At 34.7% G+C, this 18,261-nt stretch overlaps 1 protein-coding gene across 7 annotated transcripts in view; it reads right to left on the reverse strand.

Annotated features, from left to right (window-relative positions):
• NFXL1 (nuclear transcription factor, X-box binding like 1) overlaps positions 1 to 18,261 on the reverse strand; it is a 76,100-nt gene that overhangs the window by 42,944 nt on the left and 14,895 nt on the right. For all 7 annotated transcript variants that reach the window (XR_007125320.1, XM_047719226.1, XM_047719225.1 and 4 more), the window contains exons 4-12: positions 15,610 to 15,719; positions 12,766 to 12,899; positions 9,451 to 9,629; positions 9,012 to 9,173; positions 8,804 to 8,904; positions 8,072 to 8,186; positions 7,014 to 7,138; positions 6,208 to 6,330; positions 2,477 to 2,567 (exon numbers count right to left, since the gene is read on the reverse strand). Coding sequence is in view for 6 of the 7 variants with exons in the window: in XM_047719226.1 (XP_047575182.1) it covers positions 2,477 to 2,567; positions 6,208 to 6,330; positions 7,014 to 7,138; positions 8,072 to 8,186; positions 8,804 to 8,904; positions 9,012 to 9,173; positions 9,451 to 9,629; positions 12,766 to 12,899; positions 15,610 to 15,719 (1,140 nt within the window). In the remaining variant the exon portion in view is untranslated. The remainder of the gene's footprint in view (positions 1 to 2,476; positions 2,568 to 6,207; positions 6,331 to 7,013; positions 7,139 to 8,071; positions 8,187 to 8,803; positions 8,905 to 9,011; positions 9,174 to 9,450; positions 9,630 to 12,765; positions 12,900 to 15,609; positions 15,720 to 18,261) is intronic.

Consider the following 18,261-nt stretch of genomic DNA (forward strand, 5'->3'; position numbering starts at 1 on the left):
ATGAGTTAGACTAGCCTATAATTTCTCTTACTTTCCTTTCAGATAACAAGTTGGGACATGTTCCTTTTTTACATTTACTCTCAAATAGATTATGGAGAGACTGAACTTAACACACACACACACATCTTAAATGCTAAAAATCATGTGTAAAAATCAACTAGGCCTGGTGTTTCCTTGGTGAGAGAATTCTAAACTACTGGATCCAATTTCTTTAATGGTAAGTACAACTACTTAGGTTTTCTAATTAAAGTCAAGGCCAGTGTTTTAACAACAGTCAGCAAGGTCCTAAACGTATTTTTTCTCCAGCAATCCTTTATCCCACCATCTCTTTGCCCTCATCTCCTATCATTTGTTCCCCTGAGCACTTACATCATTCAGTCCTCTTTGTAAATTCTTTCGAACGCTCCTGTCTCTAGGCCTTTGCAATTACTGCTTTCTTGCCCAAAACACCATCCCACCCCCTTTCACATGGCTTGTAATACCTTACTTTTTTTTGGATTCCTCTCAAATGTCTTCTTTCTAGAGTCCTCTCCTGATCACACTAGAGTTCCTTTCTATAACTGTCACTACCTAATATTCCATATTACTTTGATTACTTATTTATACTCTAGCTGAGGGGAAGTAAAAAAATAAGTTCCAAAAGAGCAGGCACTTTGTCAAAACTGTTCATTTATACATTCGCAATGCCTGATACTTAGTGGACACTCAAAAACACTCTTTAACTGAATTAATGACTAAATTTAGAATGTTAATAAAATCTAATGAATCGATGATGTAATATGACTTTAAAAAAAATTCTTTGGGGGAAAGGGGTTTGGGAGAAGGGGGGTGGTGTTATGGACATTGGGGAGGGTATGTGCTATGGTGAATGCTGTGAAGTGTGTAAACCTAGCGATTCACAGATCTGTAACCCTGGGGATAAAAATATATGTTTATAAAAACAAAAACAAAAAAAAATTCTTTCACAATTTAAAGATACCAACAAATCAGAGAACACACACAGGAAAAAGTCTATGGGATTAATTCAATCTGCCACTTTGCCTAACAGGGAGGCAATGTGATGGGATGGAAAGATCACTAAAGTCTGAGTTCACATCTGACTCTGCAACTAGTTCTATGACCTTTGGCCAATAGTCTCTTTGCCTGTCTCCTTACTGTACAAAGTAACAGTAGCACAATATACTTTTTGAACTTTTGAGAAGATTAAGAGATTAAAGGAAGTATCTGGCATCCACCTAATCCCAAAGGAAGGTAACAAAAACAGTACAGTTTGTGCTAGGTCATAAACCTGCTATCTAAGCTGCAGAGTCCAGACTTCAATCAGGACCTCTGACCCTAAAGTCCGTGCCTCCTCCACTGTTCTATACAATCAATATTCCTTTTCGAATCAACCTACTCCAAATGGGTAAAGTTAACTCAGTTTTCTTTCTTTTTTTTTTTTTTAATTTGTTTAAAATTTATTTATTTGAGAGAGAGAGCACATGAGAGCAAGCAAGAAGGAGCAGAGCAAGGGCAGAGGGAGAAGCAGGCTCCCTGCTGAGCAAGGAGCGGACTCAGGAGGCTCCAGCCCAGGACCCTGAAATCATGACCTCACCTGAAGGCAGACGCTTAACCGAATGAGCCACCCATGTGCCCCGTTAGCTCAGTTTTCAATGTCTAATAACTTCAGCAACCCTGAGACCCTTTCAGGAAGTCTAAAAGGTCTCATGTGCATAGAGTAGTTTTACAGATGCCATGAGTAAGGTGTATAGTAACAAATTGAATGCAGAAGCACACGTGAATTTTGCCTATTCTCCATTAAGCTTGAGATTAAAGACAATTGCAGAAATGTAAAACAATACCATTCTTCTCACTACATTTATTCAGAAAATAGTTATTTTTCACAAAAAAGTTACTGTATTAAGATGTAATGAGTTCATTATTGCTATTTTTATAAATAAAACCATAAACATTATTACACTGTATTTTAACTTCAAATACAATAAATACCAATAGATAAAACCAGCATTTACAAAAAGTCATTGGTTACAAAAAGAATGTAAGAGAATCTTATGACCAAAAAGGCTGAGAACCACTGGCTTAGGATACATCCAATCCCTTACTAGACTTAATTCCATATAAATGTCTAAAATTCAAAATAACACTAAAAAACCTAAGAACATATTAACTAACATAAAAACTGTGTGAGGGAAGTTAAGAAGAAGTAAGGAAACAACATGGTGTCTAAAAAGAACAAAGCTTTTATATTCAGAAGGCCTGGGTTCAAATCTTAGCTATAGTGCTTTACTAGGTATTTCTCAGAGCAAGTCACTGAAGTATCTTTAGCTTCAATCTCCTTGCCCATAAAATGGGGATACTGGTGACTGCCTTACCTTCTCAAGGTTGTTAAGAATCAGAAAATGAATGTAAAAACTTTATCAGCTATAAAGTACTGTATAAAAACAAACATTAAATTACAGCTATTGTTAAATTTTACCTCTGTGGCAGACAGATGGACATTTATGGTTTCTACATCCTAAAGTCCGTCCACAGTTTTGATCACAAGGTGGACAGTTTCCAGGGCAACACTGAAGGGAAAGCAATATATAAAGAACAGTCATTTGAAAACCACACATAATATGAATGTCATCACTAATTATTCTCAGAATTCATGAAAAGCAAAAGATAGTTCTTTTCACCATAAGAATAAAAGTATTCAAGAAGATGAACATTATTCTAAGTAGACAGACTGTACTAAGAACTTATAAATTTAAATAGACCACGAACTAATTTAATGAAATCAAGCTAAATTTCCTTGCCCTTTAATTATTCTGGAAACTAAAACAGTCCCATTAGATAATTTCATTCCTACGTATCTATGCAGAGATTGCCAATATTAACCAAGGGAATGGATTTGGTCAAATCCCACAGTCAATTCAGGCAAACAATTAAGTCTATCTTTTAAATTATTTAATGAAAATAAATCAATCTATGATTCAGTGTATAGATTAGTTTGGTTTTCAAATTAGTTTCTTTTCAAATTAGTTTATTAAATTAAATTAATATTAATTTAATTTAATTAAATCAAATTAGTTTATTTTCAAACCATGGCATCAAAGACTAACTAAAAGAGAGAAACAGAGAAAGGCTAATTGCTTCTTTATCTTCTCACCTCCCTGTCTTCTAATCATTTGTGCAGACCTCCCCCAATTTCATTCATGAACACACAGCAACTGCTTAAAGCCCATCTTGCCATCCTAACTCCTTCCTTGACCTCTCAGATATCCAAATGTTGAGGAAAAAATACAGACTGCAACTGTCTTAAAGAAACGTAGGATTGTAACCTACTTAAGAACAAGTTTCAAAGTATAAAAAATAGCTTAAAACAGAATACACTCTATTGAAAAGCAACTAAAAGTCAAAATAGTTCATTCAATTAGGCTAATAGTTACCAAGTAATACTATGTACCTATCACTCTGCCAGTAACAATGGGACGAAAGAATCTATGTGGTCCATGAATTGAATAAGCCTTTCAACATATTTCTGGTTTTGACCATGACGGAGTAATAATGATCAGATTTACTCTGTTTTAAACAACCAGAATATCAGAAAAAATATATGAAGCAACAGTTTTTAGACATTAGACATTTAGGCAGCACAGGACAACAAACTCTAAGAGAAACAAACAAGGTTAGTTCTATGATAGTACTTGCTTAGAACTAGGTTTCCAGGCCATAGCACAAGGAAGATCACAAGCAGAGTCTGGTGGTCTCACCAAGTTGAGCAGACAAAATTCATAATTCATGGAGGTCAATGTAGCCAGAATTTGTGAAGAAGTGGTAGCAGTACAGAGAAAGTTATGGAGAACTCAAGGAAGGACCCCTTGAGTCCTCTGCTGAGTACTGGTCTTTACATGATTAACAGTATACATGTAAATACATGTACATTTTTTAATTCAATATATTGAATACATGTAAATAGTACACATGTATAATACCCAAATCTGAGAAAGAACCATTGGAAGGAGAAGTCACAACCATTCTAAGAAATTATTCAAGGCTAGGAATAATTTGTGTTCCCTATGGACACAGGGGAAGAATCTCCTAATACACAGGCTTTAAGTAGAGTACTTAGAAAAATTATTGCCTCAGTAATGACACCAAATTAGCCCTGGATAAAAGGGTGGCCTCATTCTGCCTAATAAATTCAAGCCTCAAAAGAACCAAATGATTTCTAAATAACTTGACTTCAACCCAGAATGAAGCTTAAAAATATTTAAAGGAATACAAACAAATCCCCAGCACCCAAAAATTTAAAGTTCATAATATCTGGAAACTAATAAAAAATTACCAATCAGGAAAATATCATCCAAAAGGAGAAGAAAAACCAATCAACAGCAATAGACCCAAAAATGATAGATGACAGAATCAGTAGGCAAAGACATTAACATGAACATTATAAAAGTATAGCTCATCCATACATTCAAGAAGATAGAGGAAAGCATGAACCTGCTAAGGACAGACATGGGAGATATAAAAAAGGCTCAACTCCCAATTCTCAGAGATAAAAAATTACTACATTCTGAGATGAAAAGACACTGGAAGGGATAAACATCAAATTAGATAATGTAGAAGAAAATTAGTGAACTGAAGACAAAGCTACATATAGGCTAAAATTAAATTTTTAGAAATTAAAAGGACTAAATAATAAATGGAGCATCAGTGGGCTATAGGGCTTCAAGCAACATGACACACACATCATTGGAGTCTCAGAAGGTGATGCATGGGAGAAAAATATTCGAAGAAACAAAGAATGAAAATTTCACAAATTTGAAGAAAACTAAAAACAGATCCAGAGAAGCTCAACAGAAACCAAGCTAAATAAACAAGAAGAAAGCTACACAGGAGCACCACAAATAAACTGCTGAAAACCAACAGTATAGGGAAAAATCTCTAAAAGTAGCCAAAGAAAAAAGAGGCATTACATACAGTACAGAGGAACAAAGATAACCATCACAAGCATACACTTGGTTGGGAAAAAAAATATGCAAGCTAAAGATAATGGAACAACATCTTTAAAGTATGGGGGAAATGTTGTCAAACTAGAATTCTACTACAGAAATATTTGTCACAATGGCTGAAGACAGTTCATTAAAGTTGAAAGACATCATGACCAGCTTTACAAAAAATATTAAAAGAAGTCCTTCCAAAAGAAAGAAAATGAAAACAGAAACCCAAATCTATGTAAAAGGATAAAAAGCACCAAAAACAGTGAATTCCATGATAAATATATATGAGTACTTTTCTTACTTTTTCAAACTCTTTAAAAGGTATCTATTTAAAGCAAAAGTAATTGAATGTATTTGGGGTTTATAAAATACATGGATATAAAATGTGTGAGAATCCAATAAAAGAGTTGAAATGAATCACTGAAAACCAATACCTGATCAAAGAGAAAACACAAAAGAGGGAAAAGGAACAAACAACAGATGGGCAAATAGAAAATAAATCACAAAATGACAGATTTAAATCCTACCATATTAAAGATTACATTAAATTTAAATGACTACGTCCAAATTAAATGACAAAGATTGTCAACATTTGAGTGGAAGATACTATAAAATAGTATCTAAATGTGGTCTCTAAGAAGTCCACTTTAAATATGAGTTAAGAGTAAAAGAACAGAAAAAGATATCCATATTAACATTAAACAAAACAGTATCACTATATTTTAATAGATTTAAGAACAAGAAAACCTTACCAGAAATCGAGGTATAATTCATGATAAACAGAACTCACAAAAACTACAAATTTACAGATTCAATAAAATAGTCCAGTCCAACTTATATGGAACCAAGTGTCTATAAATAAGATTTGAACACTAGGAAGTTAAGCCTCTACCACCAAATGAACTCTAACACTCTACCACTCTCTCACACCCTAACACTACCATGATGTTTTAAAATCCATGGAAAAGAAACAGCCCAAGAACCAAGTTAAAACGTTTATGCCCAGGACCAAAAAGAGACCTGTCATTTGAAAACCTTAGTAAAGATTTCCCACTAATATAAACAAGATTAATCTAGAATATTTACTAGTATTCCATATGGAAAACAAAGAACATGCTTTAACATCTGAAGAACAAATCATGATGGCACTTATCACAGGCTCAAAAAATACAAATTCAAGACAATTTTTAAATCAGTTTCCCAGGCTTACTACACATACCTTTCTCCTACACTGATGCTTCTGACAGTCCCGCATCTTAACACACTTAGTCTCACAAATATAAGGCTTATGACATGGCATTCGTTTTGTATGCTTCCCACAGCGACAATGCTTTTCTACTTCCTGGAAGAATCAAATGTATGCTATTAAAACTAACTTCTGTTGACATTTTTCCTCCATTTTGCAATCTCTGTAATTAGTGAAGAATAAAGAAGGAAAGTTTAAAACATCTTTCATATAAAGGACTTTACCAATAATAAAGCCAATTTCCTAAGACATTTGTTTGTATCTCACTTCACAAAGACTTCATAGAATTTCTATTATTAAATTTAGTAAAATTGGATATTAAATAGCAAAACAATAACACACATTAAAATAACATCTAGTTACACCATACCATCTGCACATCTTATTTCAGTAAAACAAAGGAACTGGATTATTTAGTAGCATGGTCAAAACCAAAATGACATATATAATTTCAACATCTCACTTCTAAGCATTTATTTCTTTCCATCATCACTAGGCTGAATTATCATTGCTTTGAATATCTTCTGAAAAGACAGATAAAACTAGATTATAAAAATGACAACATTTCAACTTTTATCAAGCAAAACCAAAGGCTAATTTTTAGATTTGATTGTTGGCATACTCTCCTGCTTCTCTACCATAAATATTAGGTCAACAAAGCTCATACAGATCATCATATAGACGTTTATAAAAGTAATGGAAAACAATTATAGCATAATCCTATTTGACATACTATGATAGGTGGTTTTTAAAATTAATTATTACAGGAGAGGACTAACTTGTCTACATGTTTCACAAGGACCTCGGTGACAACGCTGTGAACATCTATGGATTCCACATTCAAGTACTTTGTCACAACTATCTCCACAAGTTGGTACATCTTCTGTACACGGCAAAGAAAACTCTAAAAGCAGACAAAAAGTCAAAGTTAGTAAGATACATTGCTTTAAAGCATTAAAAACATGCCATGTTCTTTTCACTCCCTAAATAGCCCTTTCAGACTGTGAATATATGCATCTACATAATTATTGGAAGAGTTACATTTAATGAAAATAATCCTAATTAAAAAGTCTGTTTTTAAAAAAGAATTTGACACATAACAAGTTACCATCCTCAAGACACGTATGTTTATGAGCTACCTACTTCAGAAATACTTACCTAAAAAAGAGTAAGACCATATAAACCTCTACAAAAGATTCTACAATAAACAAAATTATAAAAAGAAAATTTGCTCTTAACAACCTCACAGGATTAGAAGAAAAAAAAAAGATGTAGACTTCAGAACATTATGAAACTGACCTTTAACATACACCTATTAAGACAAGTGCTGGCAATAATCTTATAAATATGTGTGCTAGAATTGGTGCAGAGTTAAAGAAGTACACCCAAACTGCAATGTTCTGTGCCTTATCTCAAGGCAGCGAAATTAAATTCACCCATAACCTAATATAATAATGATGACAGTTTATGATTATGAGGTTTCCTTTATTGCCAGACACTATACCAAATACTTTATGCACATTTTATCACTTAATTCTCGCTCATTTCATTCTCTTTATCTTATAAAAAAATATTATTACTGCATTTAACTTGAAAAAACTATACTTCATGAAGGTGGAATCTGAACCGGTATATGCCTGACTCCCAAGTGTGAGTTCTTAACCCATTAAGCCATATTGTCCTTTCAGCAAACATTAAAAAAAAATCTAATATCAAATTGACATTTTTATTGAAATGACATTATGAACTTCCACAGAAATCTAATTTAATTAGGGATGTACTCTAAGTGAACATGAGAAATAATCATTTTCCACTAAAGGTTTAAAAAAAGTCTTACTTGACTTCTGACATGGACAGAACCTTTTCCCAGATCGAGGACATTCTCCACAAGCACCAACATGGCAAACCTGCTCACATGTATGATTACCACATGGCAATGTTTTTCCACATACCTAAAATAAAATGCAATAAGCACATAAAACTTCAAAGTCAACAAAAAGTCTTTTGTGCATGACCTAATCCATTTTTCAATCACAAGCCACTTCTTTATGTTCTTCATAATATGCTCTATATTTTATATAGGTACCATACACACACACACACACACACACACACACACACGCATGCATACGAACATATATGCATATATTTCCTATGTGCCAAAGAGTGTATTTTTAAAATAAAGGGGGAAAAGTACATATAGCTTCATATGGCCATCTACCAAAGATTTCTAAATGATACTAAAACCCTGTCAATTCTAGGACAATCTACAAAACCCTACTTCCTCAACTGGATTAACTCAAGAAGGGAGTGGTGTTAGTTGAAGAGAAGCAGAGTACATAGGTACTGAATCCAAAAGTCAACAAATATCTATTAATTTGAAAAGAAAAAATGTCCTCCAATAATTAAAGTTATATTAAATTGGAAATTAGTTTCCTAAAACATGAATGTAATTCATTTGGTTTGCTCTTCTTCTTCCATTTATCCAGCTAAACCTAATTAGCATCTCAAATTGTTTATGCTTTCTGCATTCTTTAATACCCATCCCTCCAAAAGCATATACACTCACTTGATCACAGTGCCACAGTGGACTCGCACAGCTCCTTTCAGCTACTTGTTTCCCACAGACACACTTCTGTCTACTAACTCTTGGACAGGGTGGACAATTTCCTAAAATTGCAATGATACATTAGCACAGAAACATTACAAAACTAAGAAAGACTGCTTTGATTTTTACTTAAAAAGTCGTTAACACCCAACAGGTATGACATTTTTACCTGCATGACAAGGATTTTCACACTTATGTTGTCCACAAAGCAACTTCCGCCCACATGGCAGCTGACAGGACCATTCCTTAGCACTGCACCTACGAGGTATAGGTTTTGCTTTTTTACAGTAACAAGTAGTTGTGACCATCTTTGGACAAGGAGGGCAGGGACCTAGAATCCAATGAAAGGGGAAGAAAAAAACCTCAACAATCAAAATTTAAAACTTTCAATTCCTACACGTATCAGTAATTTGTAAAGCTTTCTTTACTGATACTTTAAAACATTGAGCTTTATAAAATTGGTGCAGAGTTATAATATCTTCTATTATCTTCTTCTAATATCTTCTTATGTAAACTTGAGATCTGAATTAAACTTTGACAATTTTTTTTCTGCCTCAACATAAGAAATAACCACCCACAAACAGTTAGAAATGTAATATTTAACTCACCTGGATGACAGAGGAGTAAACACTTATGGCCACAAGGAGGTTTAAATTCTCTCTCACATACTTGGCCACATGAATGAGGCACAAGCCATGGATCTAGAGGTGGATCTTCCACTTTTCCACAATAGCAGTAGTACCTACTAGGTGTGTCAGATCGTTTGTATTCGAACCTACATTTTGGACTACAAAAAAGAAGGAAATTACTGAAATTAATTTCATATTTAAAAGTGACTAGAGAAACAGGACTATAAACATACTTAGGAGTAGAGTATACTCAATTAACTCTATAATAAATGTACCCTCTGCTCCATCTTTATACAAATAAGAAACAAGATTTTACAAAAATCAATTTCAACCATCTAGAATAGCTCTGTCCAATATAATATGAGATGAAGGAACCATCTATACCTACCATGTCCAGACAAGTAGCCCTTAGCCACATATGACCAGTGAGCACTTAAAACGTGGCTAATACATACAAGTGAGGAAGAAACAGAATTTATCACAATTTTTCAAAATTTAAATAACCACATGTGGTTAGTTCCTACTGTATTAAACATAGTTAGAATGAAGCTACAAAAAGAAAGCAACACTAGCTTTCTACTAAGCAAATGAACTTTATTCTTGAGGTCATCATTCCAATTTTTATAAAGCTCAATGTTTTAAAAGCTTGTTGGGTCACCTGCAAATAAGTAAAATATATTAGCAACAGCAAACAGAAGACAGAAACCAGATTATAGGTAGGCAATACAGCAGCAAGAAACATGCCTACAATTTAGAACTGAGGGGGAAAATAAAGAATTTTTCAACATCTAATACAAAATAGATACATAACAAATGTGCTTAAATCAAAGAAAAGTTCAAATATTATTTCATTTTCTCTGCTACAGCAGAAAGATTTTTACCTGGCACGATTAAAATAAAACCTTCAGCCCTATCAAATCCACTTGTAGATCACGGATCTCTTCATTCTAAAAAGATGTTCTAACCCCTACTATTCTCCAGACAAATGAGTATAGCTAGTGTAATATATGGAAAAAGTCTCACGTCATCACTTTCGTTTGTATCATTTATATATTCATTGTCCTGTGACCATATCCTTTTTTTTTTTTTTTAAAGATTTTATTTATGTATTTGAGAGAAAGACAGAGAGAGTGAAAGAAAACATGAGCGGGGTGAGGTAAGAGGAAGAAGCAGATTCCCTGCTGAACAGGGAGTGTGATGTGGGGCTCAGTCCCGCAACTCCGGGATCATGAGCTGAGCTGAAGGCAGATACTTAACCAACTGAGCCACCCAGGCACCTCTAAGACCATGTTGTGTTTCCAAATAAATGCCACATAAATATTCAGAACAACCAAAGATACTTGTTTTTGTAATCAAACAACTTGTTTTGTAATCAAAAATCAAAAACAAAATACCATGTCTCATCTAGAGTAAATAACTAAAATTATTTTGTTGGAAGTGTTATAAGGGAAAAATGTCTACATTCCTCTAAGCTAAAGTGGAAGGGGATATAGACTTTAAATATACGCCTAGATATGGATGGCTAAAAAGCAACTCACAACACCTTAATACTGCCTATCGACAGTGAGGCTAAATTGTTCTAGGAGACTGAGAGAGAGGTTAAGGGCGTTATGTGTAAAATGTGTTTTATTTAAAGTAATGGCATGCAATAAGGAAATGTAATTATGTCAATGTCATATATAAGCAAGAAATATCTTAGTAGAAACATTTCGGCATTTTAAATGTTTGAATTCTACTGAACAACTAACTTAAAACTACTAATATTTGTATCAAGTTCTAGCTCCATCTTGATAAGGATTAAACAAATCCAGAACAGTCACTAATTTTCTTAAAAAATATAAAACATAGAATGCGAAGTTTACTACTTACACAGCTGATTCAATTTTTTGTTCCTCAGATTTAAGTAAAGAGTAGAAGTTCATTCCCCTTTTAACTGGTACTTCCCAGCAATGTGGCAAAATGACCACTTAAAACAGAATAAGGTGAGCAAGGGTGATAAAAAGTATGCATAAGGTTTAGCTCTCTAAAATTGAGTATGAATATCTAGTTTAATTTTGTACCTATTGAACACTGAAATCCTCCCATAAATAAAAAAACATACTGTAGCAAAACAGTCTCTAAAATTTTAAACCATTTCACAGAAGCTAAAATCCAATGCAAACAAAACAAAAGTATCTATAAAAATAGTATTATAAAAGACAACTCAGAAGAACGGAAAAGCACTGAATTTAGAAGTCAGAAATCCTAGGTTTCAAATCCTGCCTTCACCACTTCAGAGTAAGAGAAGCCTAAACATATCGTTTTGCTTCATCAATTTCAATATCCCATTAACATGGGAATAAAAACCTTCACAGAATTCTGAGAATTATTTTTCAAAGAAACTAGTATGTCTAAAATGTTTTTGAAAAACTACACTACCACAGGGGCGCCTGAGTGGCTCAGTCAGTTAAGCCTGGAGCCTACTTAAAAAAAAAAAAAAAAAAAAAAAACTACACCACCAAAAATTTTACAAATGTGTCAGCATTTGTAGTAAAAAGGGGAGATTTGATACAGATCCAGGCTTTCCGAGGTCTGAATCTTACACAATTTAGGGGCCTCTGTTAAAAATATAAAATTAGTTACAAAAGTGAATATTGATACGAACACAGAACCCCTGAAGTTTATGCTTGTACCTTGACAGTCAATCTATCCTCCGAGCTGCCAGTATGGATAAATTTTTTATTATCTTTATTTAGCAGAGATATAAATTTTCCACTCCCCAACTCTTTCTAGAAATATAACAGGAGTTCACAATCAAATATTCACCCAAAATAAGCCATACTAATGAAATTAATGTGGAAAAACTGGTAAGATTGACTAATATACACCTGCAGTTTGAGAGATTTCAAAGATAAAATTGGGAAGCCTATAATCAAAATACATTAGATGACAGTCTTGTACCAAGTGATACTAACTAATGTATACCAACAGTAACTCCAGAAAAGAAGTACCAGAATTACGAAGGATTCTAGTCCTAGAGAATTTTAAAGAAATGGAAGTTATTTTAAAAAGATAATTAAGGAGGTGTTTCGCAGAAGAAAAAGTAAAGTCTGAATGATTTATTGGTTTTTGAAAGGAACAAGCAGTTATACAAATTGGAAAAAAAAGAAGCCATGACCAAAGTACTGTAACTCCACAAACCAAATTAACTGAAGACCCAACATGGATCCTGAAGCTGCCAATAAGGCAACTTAGGACCTACAATTTTCTCTTATTTTACAACTTACTACTCCAACTAAATTAGCAGAAAGTTACCATGGCCAAGGATAGTCTCTCTTTCCAAAATCGTCATCCGTCAAAGGAGAAGATACCAGAAATTGGCTATCTTTAGCCCACTTCTGGATACATGGCATGTGAAATATACAGAAACATCCTGAACAGCTCCAAACCTAAGAAAAAGGTATCAGAAATTAACATGTATGCAATGATTTTCTTCGATAACCCTACACTACTTTAAAGTGAGCGACACACTATTTTGAAGAGCTACCCAAGGACTAAAGAAAAAAATTTTTCCTTCCATTCTAATAGAAGAACTGTTCTTCATAAAAATTTCAGTTTAAAACATTTTAAATAAAAATATTAATTATCTAGAATCATTTAGCTAGAAATCACTAGCTACTAACATTCTGAATGACCTCCAATTGTTTTGGTATATATTTCATACTTGTTAAAAATAAGGTCATGCTGTATAAATTGATATGTAACTTTATAGTCTTTTAATATACTATAAGCACTTACCATTATTAAATATGTTCATACATGGTATTTATAGCTGTATATCATATAGATTTATATATCATAATTTAACCAATTTCTCACTGGACATTTAGGTTATTTCTAATTATAAATAATTCTACAGAGGAGTCCTGAAATATATTATGTACATATATCTGTATATAGCCCTTTCGTTATATAAAATCTATTAGTCTAGCACATAATGCTAAACCAAAAATTAAATGAGCAAAAAAATTAAGAATATATTTTTAAACTTAATAATAGTAAATTAGCGGCGCCTGGGTGGCTCAGTGGGTTAAAGCCTCTGCTTTCGGTTCAGGTCATGATCCCAGAGTCCTGGGATCGAGCCCCGCATCGGGCTCTCTGCTTGGCAGGGAGCCTGCTTCCTCCTCTCTCTCTGCCTGCCTCTCTGCCTACTTGTGATCTCTGTCTGTCAAATGAAATGAATAAAATCTTAAAAAAAAAAAAAATAGTAAATTAATTTTTAAAACCTGACAACATTCAATGACAAAAATCAGTTCTCCTTTCATTATAACATTTCACAACTACTCAATAAAATCACATATGTAGCATAATGCATAAGCTGGCAGAAGCATTAAAAAAAAAGAAGGCAACTTCCCAGTTGAGTAACCCCAAAGCAGTGCCTGAGAAAAGAACTGGGATGCAACAATGAGGGGATAAGGTAGGGAAGAGGAAATGCCAATAAATGGTATATCGTTGAGCTGATTATTGCTAAAGGCCAAAGTTCAGTCCTGTTATGGACCTGCTGAAGAACCATGTAAAATACATCTCAAACTATCCCAGCCCCAACCCCTACTGGAGAGAAGGGTGGGACACTCATCCGCCAATTAATTCCATGTGGAAGAAAGGGGACATTAACGCCCCTGTGTTTGTGCATGATTCCTGTGTACTACCTATGAAATCCCAAGGAGAAAAGATTAAGGTTAAAAAATAAATAAATCGTACCCCTGGGGATAAAAATATATTATGTTTATAAAAAATAAAATCAAAAAAATCAATCAATCAATCAATCATGGCCACAGTCACCAAACTGTGGAAAGAACCAAGATGCCCTTCAACAGATGGATGGATAAGGAAGATGTGGCCCATATACACTATGGAGTATTATGCCTCCATCAGAAAGGATGAATACCCAACTTTTGTATCAACATGGACGGGACTGGAGGAGATTATGCTGAGTGAAATAAGTCAAGCAGAGAGAGTCAGTTATCATATGGTTTCACTTACTTGTGGAACATAAGAAATAACATGGAGGACATGGGGAGATGGAGAGAAGGGAGTTGGGGGAAATTGGAGGGGGAGAAGAATCATGAGAAACTGTGGACTCTGAAAAACAATCTGAGGGTTTTGAAGGGGCGGGGGGTGGGAGGTTTGGTAAGCCTGGTGGTGGGTATTATGGAGGGGACGTATTGCATGGAACACTGGGTGTGGTGCATTAACAATGAATTCTGGTACACTGAAAAGAAATTAAATAAAAAAATAAATGAATGAATGAATGAATCTACACACACAGCAAATGTTTAAGGTGGGACTACAACCACATGCAGAGTGACTATTCATCCACTAGCAGAAATCAGAGTAAGCCAACCAGATGTGACTCCAGACACCAAAGGCACATGCATCCACATCTACCCTATCCAATCCATGTTAAATTTCTGATTCACTCTACACAACATGATCAACTCAATTTGTTCGGCCTGATTTTGTCTAGGCAATGCTGCTACAATAGATTATTCTGAGTCTAAACACTGAGTCTACCATATTCAGTCATTACTTATCCTTAATTGTGTCTTTAATGCTCTTTTAAATTTACGTATGGATAACTTCACATTAGACCATAGCACCTCCAAGTACATGAGTTATATCTGAATCCATCTCTCCCCAGTGACCCCAGCTATTTTCTGGAGTGTCTTCAACACAAGAAACACAAGAGAAGCTCACTAATAAACTATTAAGTATCATGACTAGGTTCTATTTCCTTCAAGGCAGGGACCGTATCTCCCTTTTTTAAAACCTGCTGAAAGTAGTGAAATTTAGTCCATTTTAACATTTCAGTATTTGTGGGAAACTCTAAAGTGCAGATGCTGTGCTTTCTCAAATTAACACGTGCATTAAAACTGAAGATATCTGCTTCACTTACATTAACAGTGCTAAAAAGATTGGCTACTCATGTAGAGGTAATTTTTTTCAAATTACAGATTTATAAAATGACTATTAATTCATAAATAAAATTCTCAAGTGTTTTTGAACAAAAATAAAAGAATAATAAATGGCGAAATATGATAAATGCAAAATAAGATATTTGGGGGAGATGCATTAATATAGATAAAGGGAAGAACTTACTGCTTGGTTTCTCTTCACTGAAGCAATACAAATTAAGCATGTCATAGCCCCTGCTTGGAAAGCTTCATGTACATACTGTCTGGTTCGCTCTAATTCACGCACATCTCCATCTTGAAATTTAAAAATCGAAAAACTCATGTTAAGCAACATCTGAAAATAACACAGACTCACTAAATAGCACCACAGGGAGAATTGTAGCCATTGTCAATTATTCGATACACAGCTGAAAAATGAGAAGTTTAAAAAAAAAGCAACCAGTGAACTGCCAAGAGGTCACAAAGTCCATGCATTAGATCGTCTGTCCTTAATTCAAAAACAGTACACTGGCCCTCTTGAGAACATACTTGCTTTTATTACTGTTCAGTCCTTAACAACTTTGGTGGGGGACAAAGACGTGGGCAAGGGCAGCAGGAGGTCAAGTTACAAGAGAAAGCATACCTACAAGCAAAGTGAAAGAACTTGCAAAGTCTAAGCTCAGCAGAACCCTTTAGGGTAAGTATAAATGTGTGTTGATACAATGCACATTCCTTTTTTTTTTTTTTTTTTGGCTTTTTTTCATTAACATATAATGTATTATTTGTTTCAGGGCTACAGGACTGTGAAATCATCATGCTTACACAATTCACAGCACTCACCATAGCACATACCCTCCCTGATGTCCTAACCCAGCCATCCTATCCCTCCCCCACACCCCCCAGCAACCCTCAGTTTGTTTCCTGAGATTAAGAATCTCTTATGGTTTTGTCTCCCTCCCCAGCACCAACTTGTTTCATTTTTCCCTTCCTGCCCCGCAAAACCTCCCACACCCTGCCTCTCAAATTCCTCTTATCAGAGAGACGATATAATTGTCTTTCTCTGATTGATTTATTTCACTTAGCATAATACCCTCTAGTTCCATCCACATCATTGCAAATGGCAAGATTTCAGGGTTTTTAATGGCTGCATAGTATTCCACTGTATATATACACCATATTCTTTAACCATTCATCTGTTGATAGACATCTAGGTTCTTTCCATAGTTTGGCTATTGTGGACATTGCTGCTATAAACATTTGGGTGCATGTGTCCCCTTGGATCACATTTGTATCTTTACGGTAAATACCCAATAGTGCAATTGCTGGGTCATAGGGTAGCTCTATTTTCAACTTTTCGAGGAACCTCTATACTGTTTTCAGGAACGGCTGCACCAGCTTGCATTCCCACCAACAATGTAGGAGGGTTCCTCTTTCTCCACATCGTCGCCAACCTCTGTCATTTCCTGACTTGTTAATTTTAGCCATTCTGACTGATGTCAGGTGGTATCTCACTGTGGTTTTGATTTGTATTTCCCTGATGCCAAGTGATGTGGAGCACTTTTTCATGTGTCTTTTGGCCATCTGGATGTCTTCTTTGCAGAAATGTCTGTTCATGTCTTCTGCCCATTCCTTGATTGATTAGATTCTTTGTTCTTTGGGTGTTGAGTTTGATAAGTTCTTTATAGATTTTGGATATTAGCCCTTTATCTGGTATGTCATTTGCAAATATCTTCTCTCATTCTGTCAGTTGTCTTTTGGTTTTGTTGACTGTTTCCTTTGCTGTGCAAAAGCTTTTGATCTTGATGAAGTCTCAATAGCTCACTTTTTGCCCTTGTTTCCCTTGCTTTTGGCAATGTTTCTAGGAAGAACTACTATTCAACATAGTACTAGAAGTTCTAGCCTCAGTAATCAGACAACAAAAAGAAATAAAAGGCATCCAAATCGGCAAAAAAGAAGTCAAACCCTCACTCTTTGCAGATGATATGATACTTTATGTAGAAAACCCAAAAGACTCCACTCCAAAACTGCTAGAACTCATACAGGAATTCAGTAAAGTGTTAGGATATAAAATCAATGCACAGAAATCAGCTGCATTTCTATACACCACCACCAAGACAGAAGAAAGAAAAATTAAGGAGTTGATCCCATTTACAACTGCACCCAAAACCGTAAGATACCTAGCAATAAACCTAACCAAAGAGGCAACGAATCTGTACTCAGAAAACTATAACATACTCATGAAAGAAACAGAGGAAGACACAAAAAATTCGAAAACATTCCATGCTCATGGATTGGAAGAACAAATATTGTGAAAATGTCGATGCTACCTAGAGCAATCTACACATGTAATGCAATCCCTATCAAAATACCATCAACTTTCTTCAAAGAAATGGAGCAAATAATCTTAAAATTTATATGGAACCAGAAAAGACCCCAAATAGCCAGAGTAATGTTGAAAAAGAAAACCAAAGTTGGTGGCATCACAATTCCGGACTTCAAGCTCTATTACAAAGCTGTCATCATCAAGACAGTATGGTACTGGCACAAAAACAGACACATAGATCAATGGAACAGAATAGAGAGCCCAGAAATGGACCCTCAACTCTAGGGTCAATTAATCTTTGACAAAGCAGGAAAGAATGTCCAGTGGAAAAAAAACAGTCTCTTCAAAAAATGGTGTTGGGAAAATTGGATAGCCACATGCAGATGAATGAAACTGGACCATTTCCTTACACCATACACAAAAATAGACTCAAGATGGATGAAAGACCTCAATGGATGAGACAGAAATCCATCAAAATCCTAGAGGAGAAAACGGGATACACAGCATATTCTTACTGAAAACTCATTGGATGAA

The sequence above is a fragment of the Lutra lutra genome, chromosome 2 (assembly GCF_902655055.1).
Source record: "Lutra lutra chromosome 2, mLutLut1.2, whole genome shotgun sequence".
Classification (NCBI taxonomy): domain Eukaryota; kingdom Metazoa; phylum Chordata; class Mammalia; order Carnivora; family Mustelidae; genus Lutra; species Lutra lutra.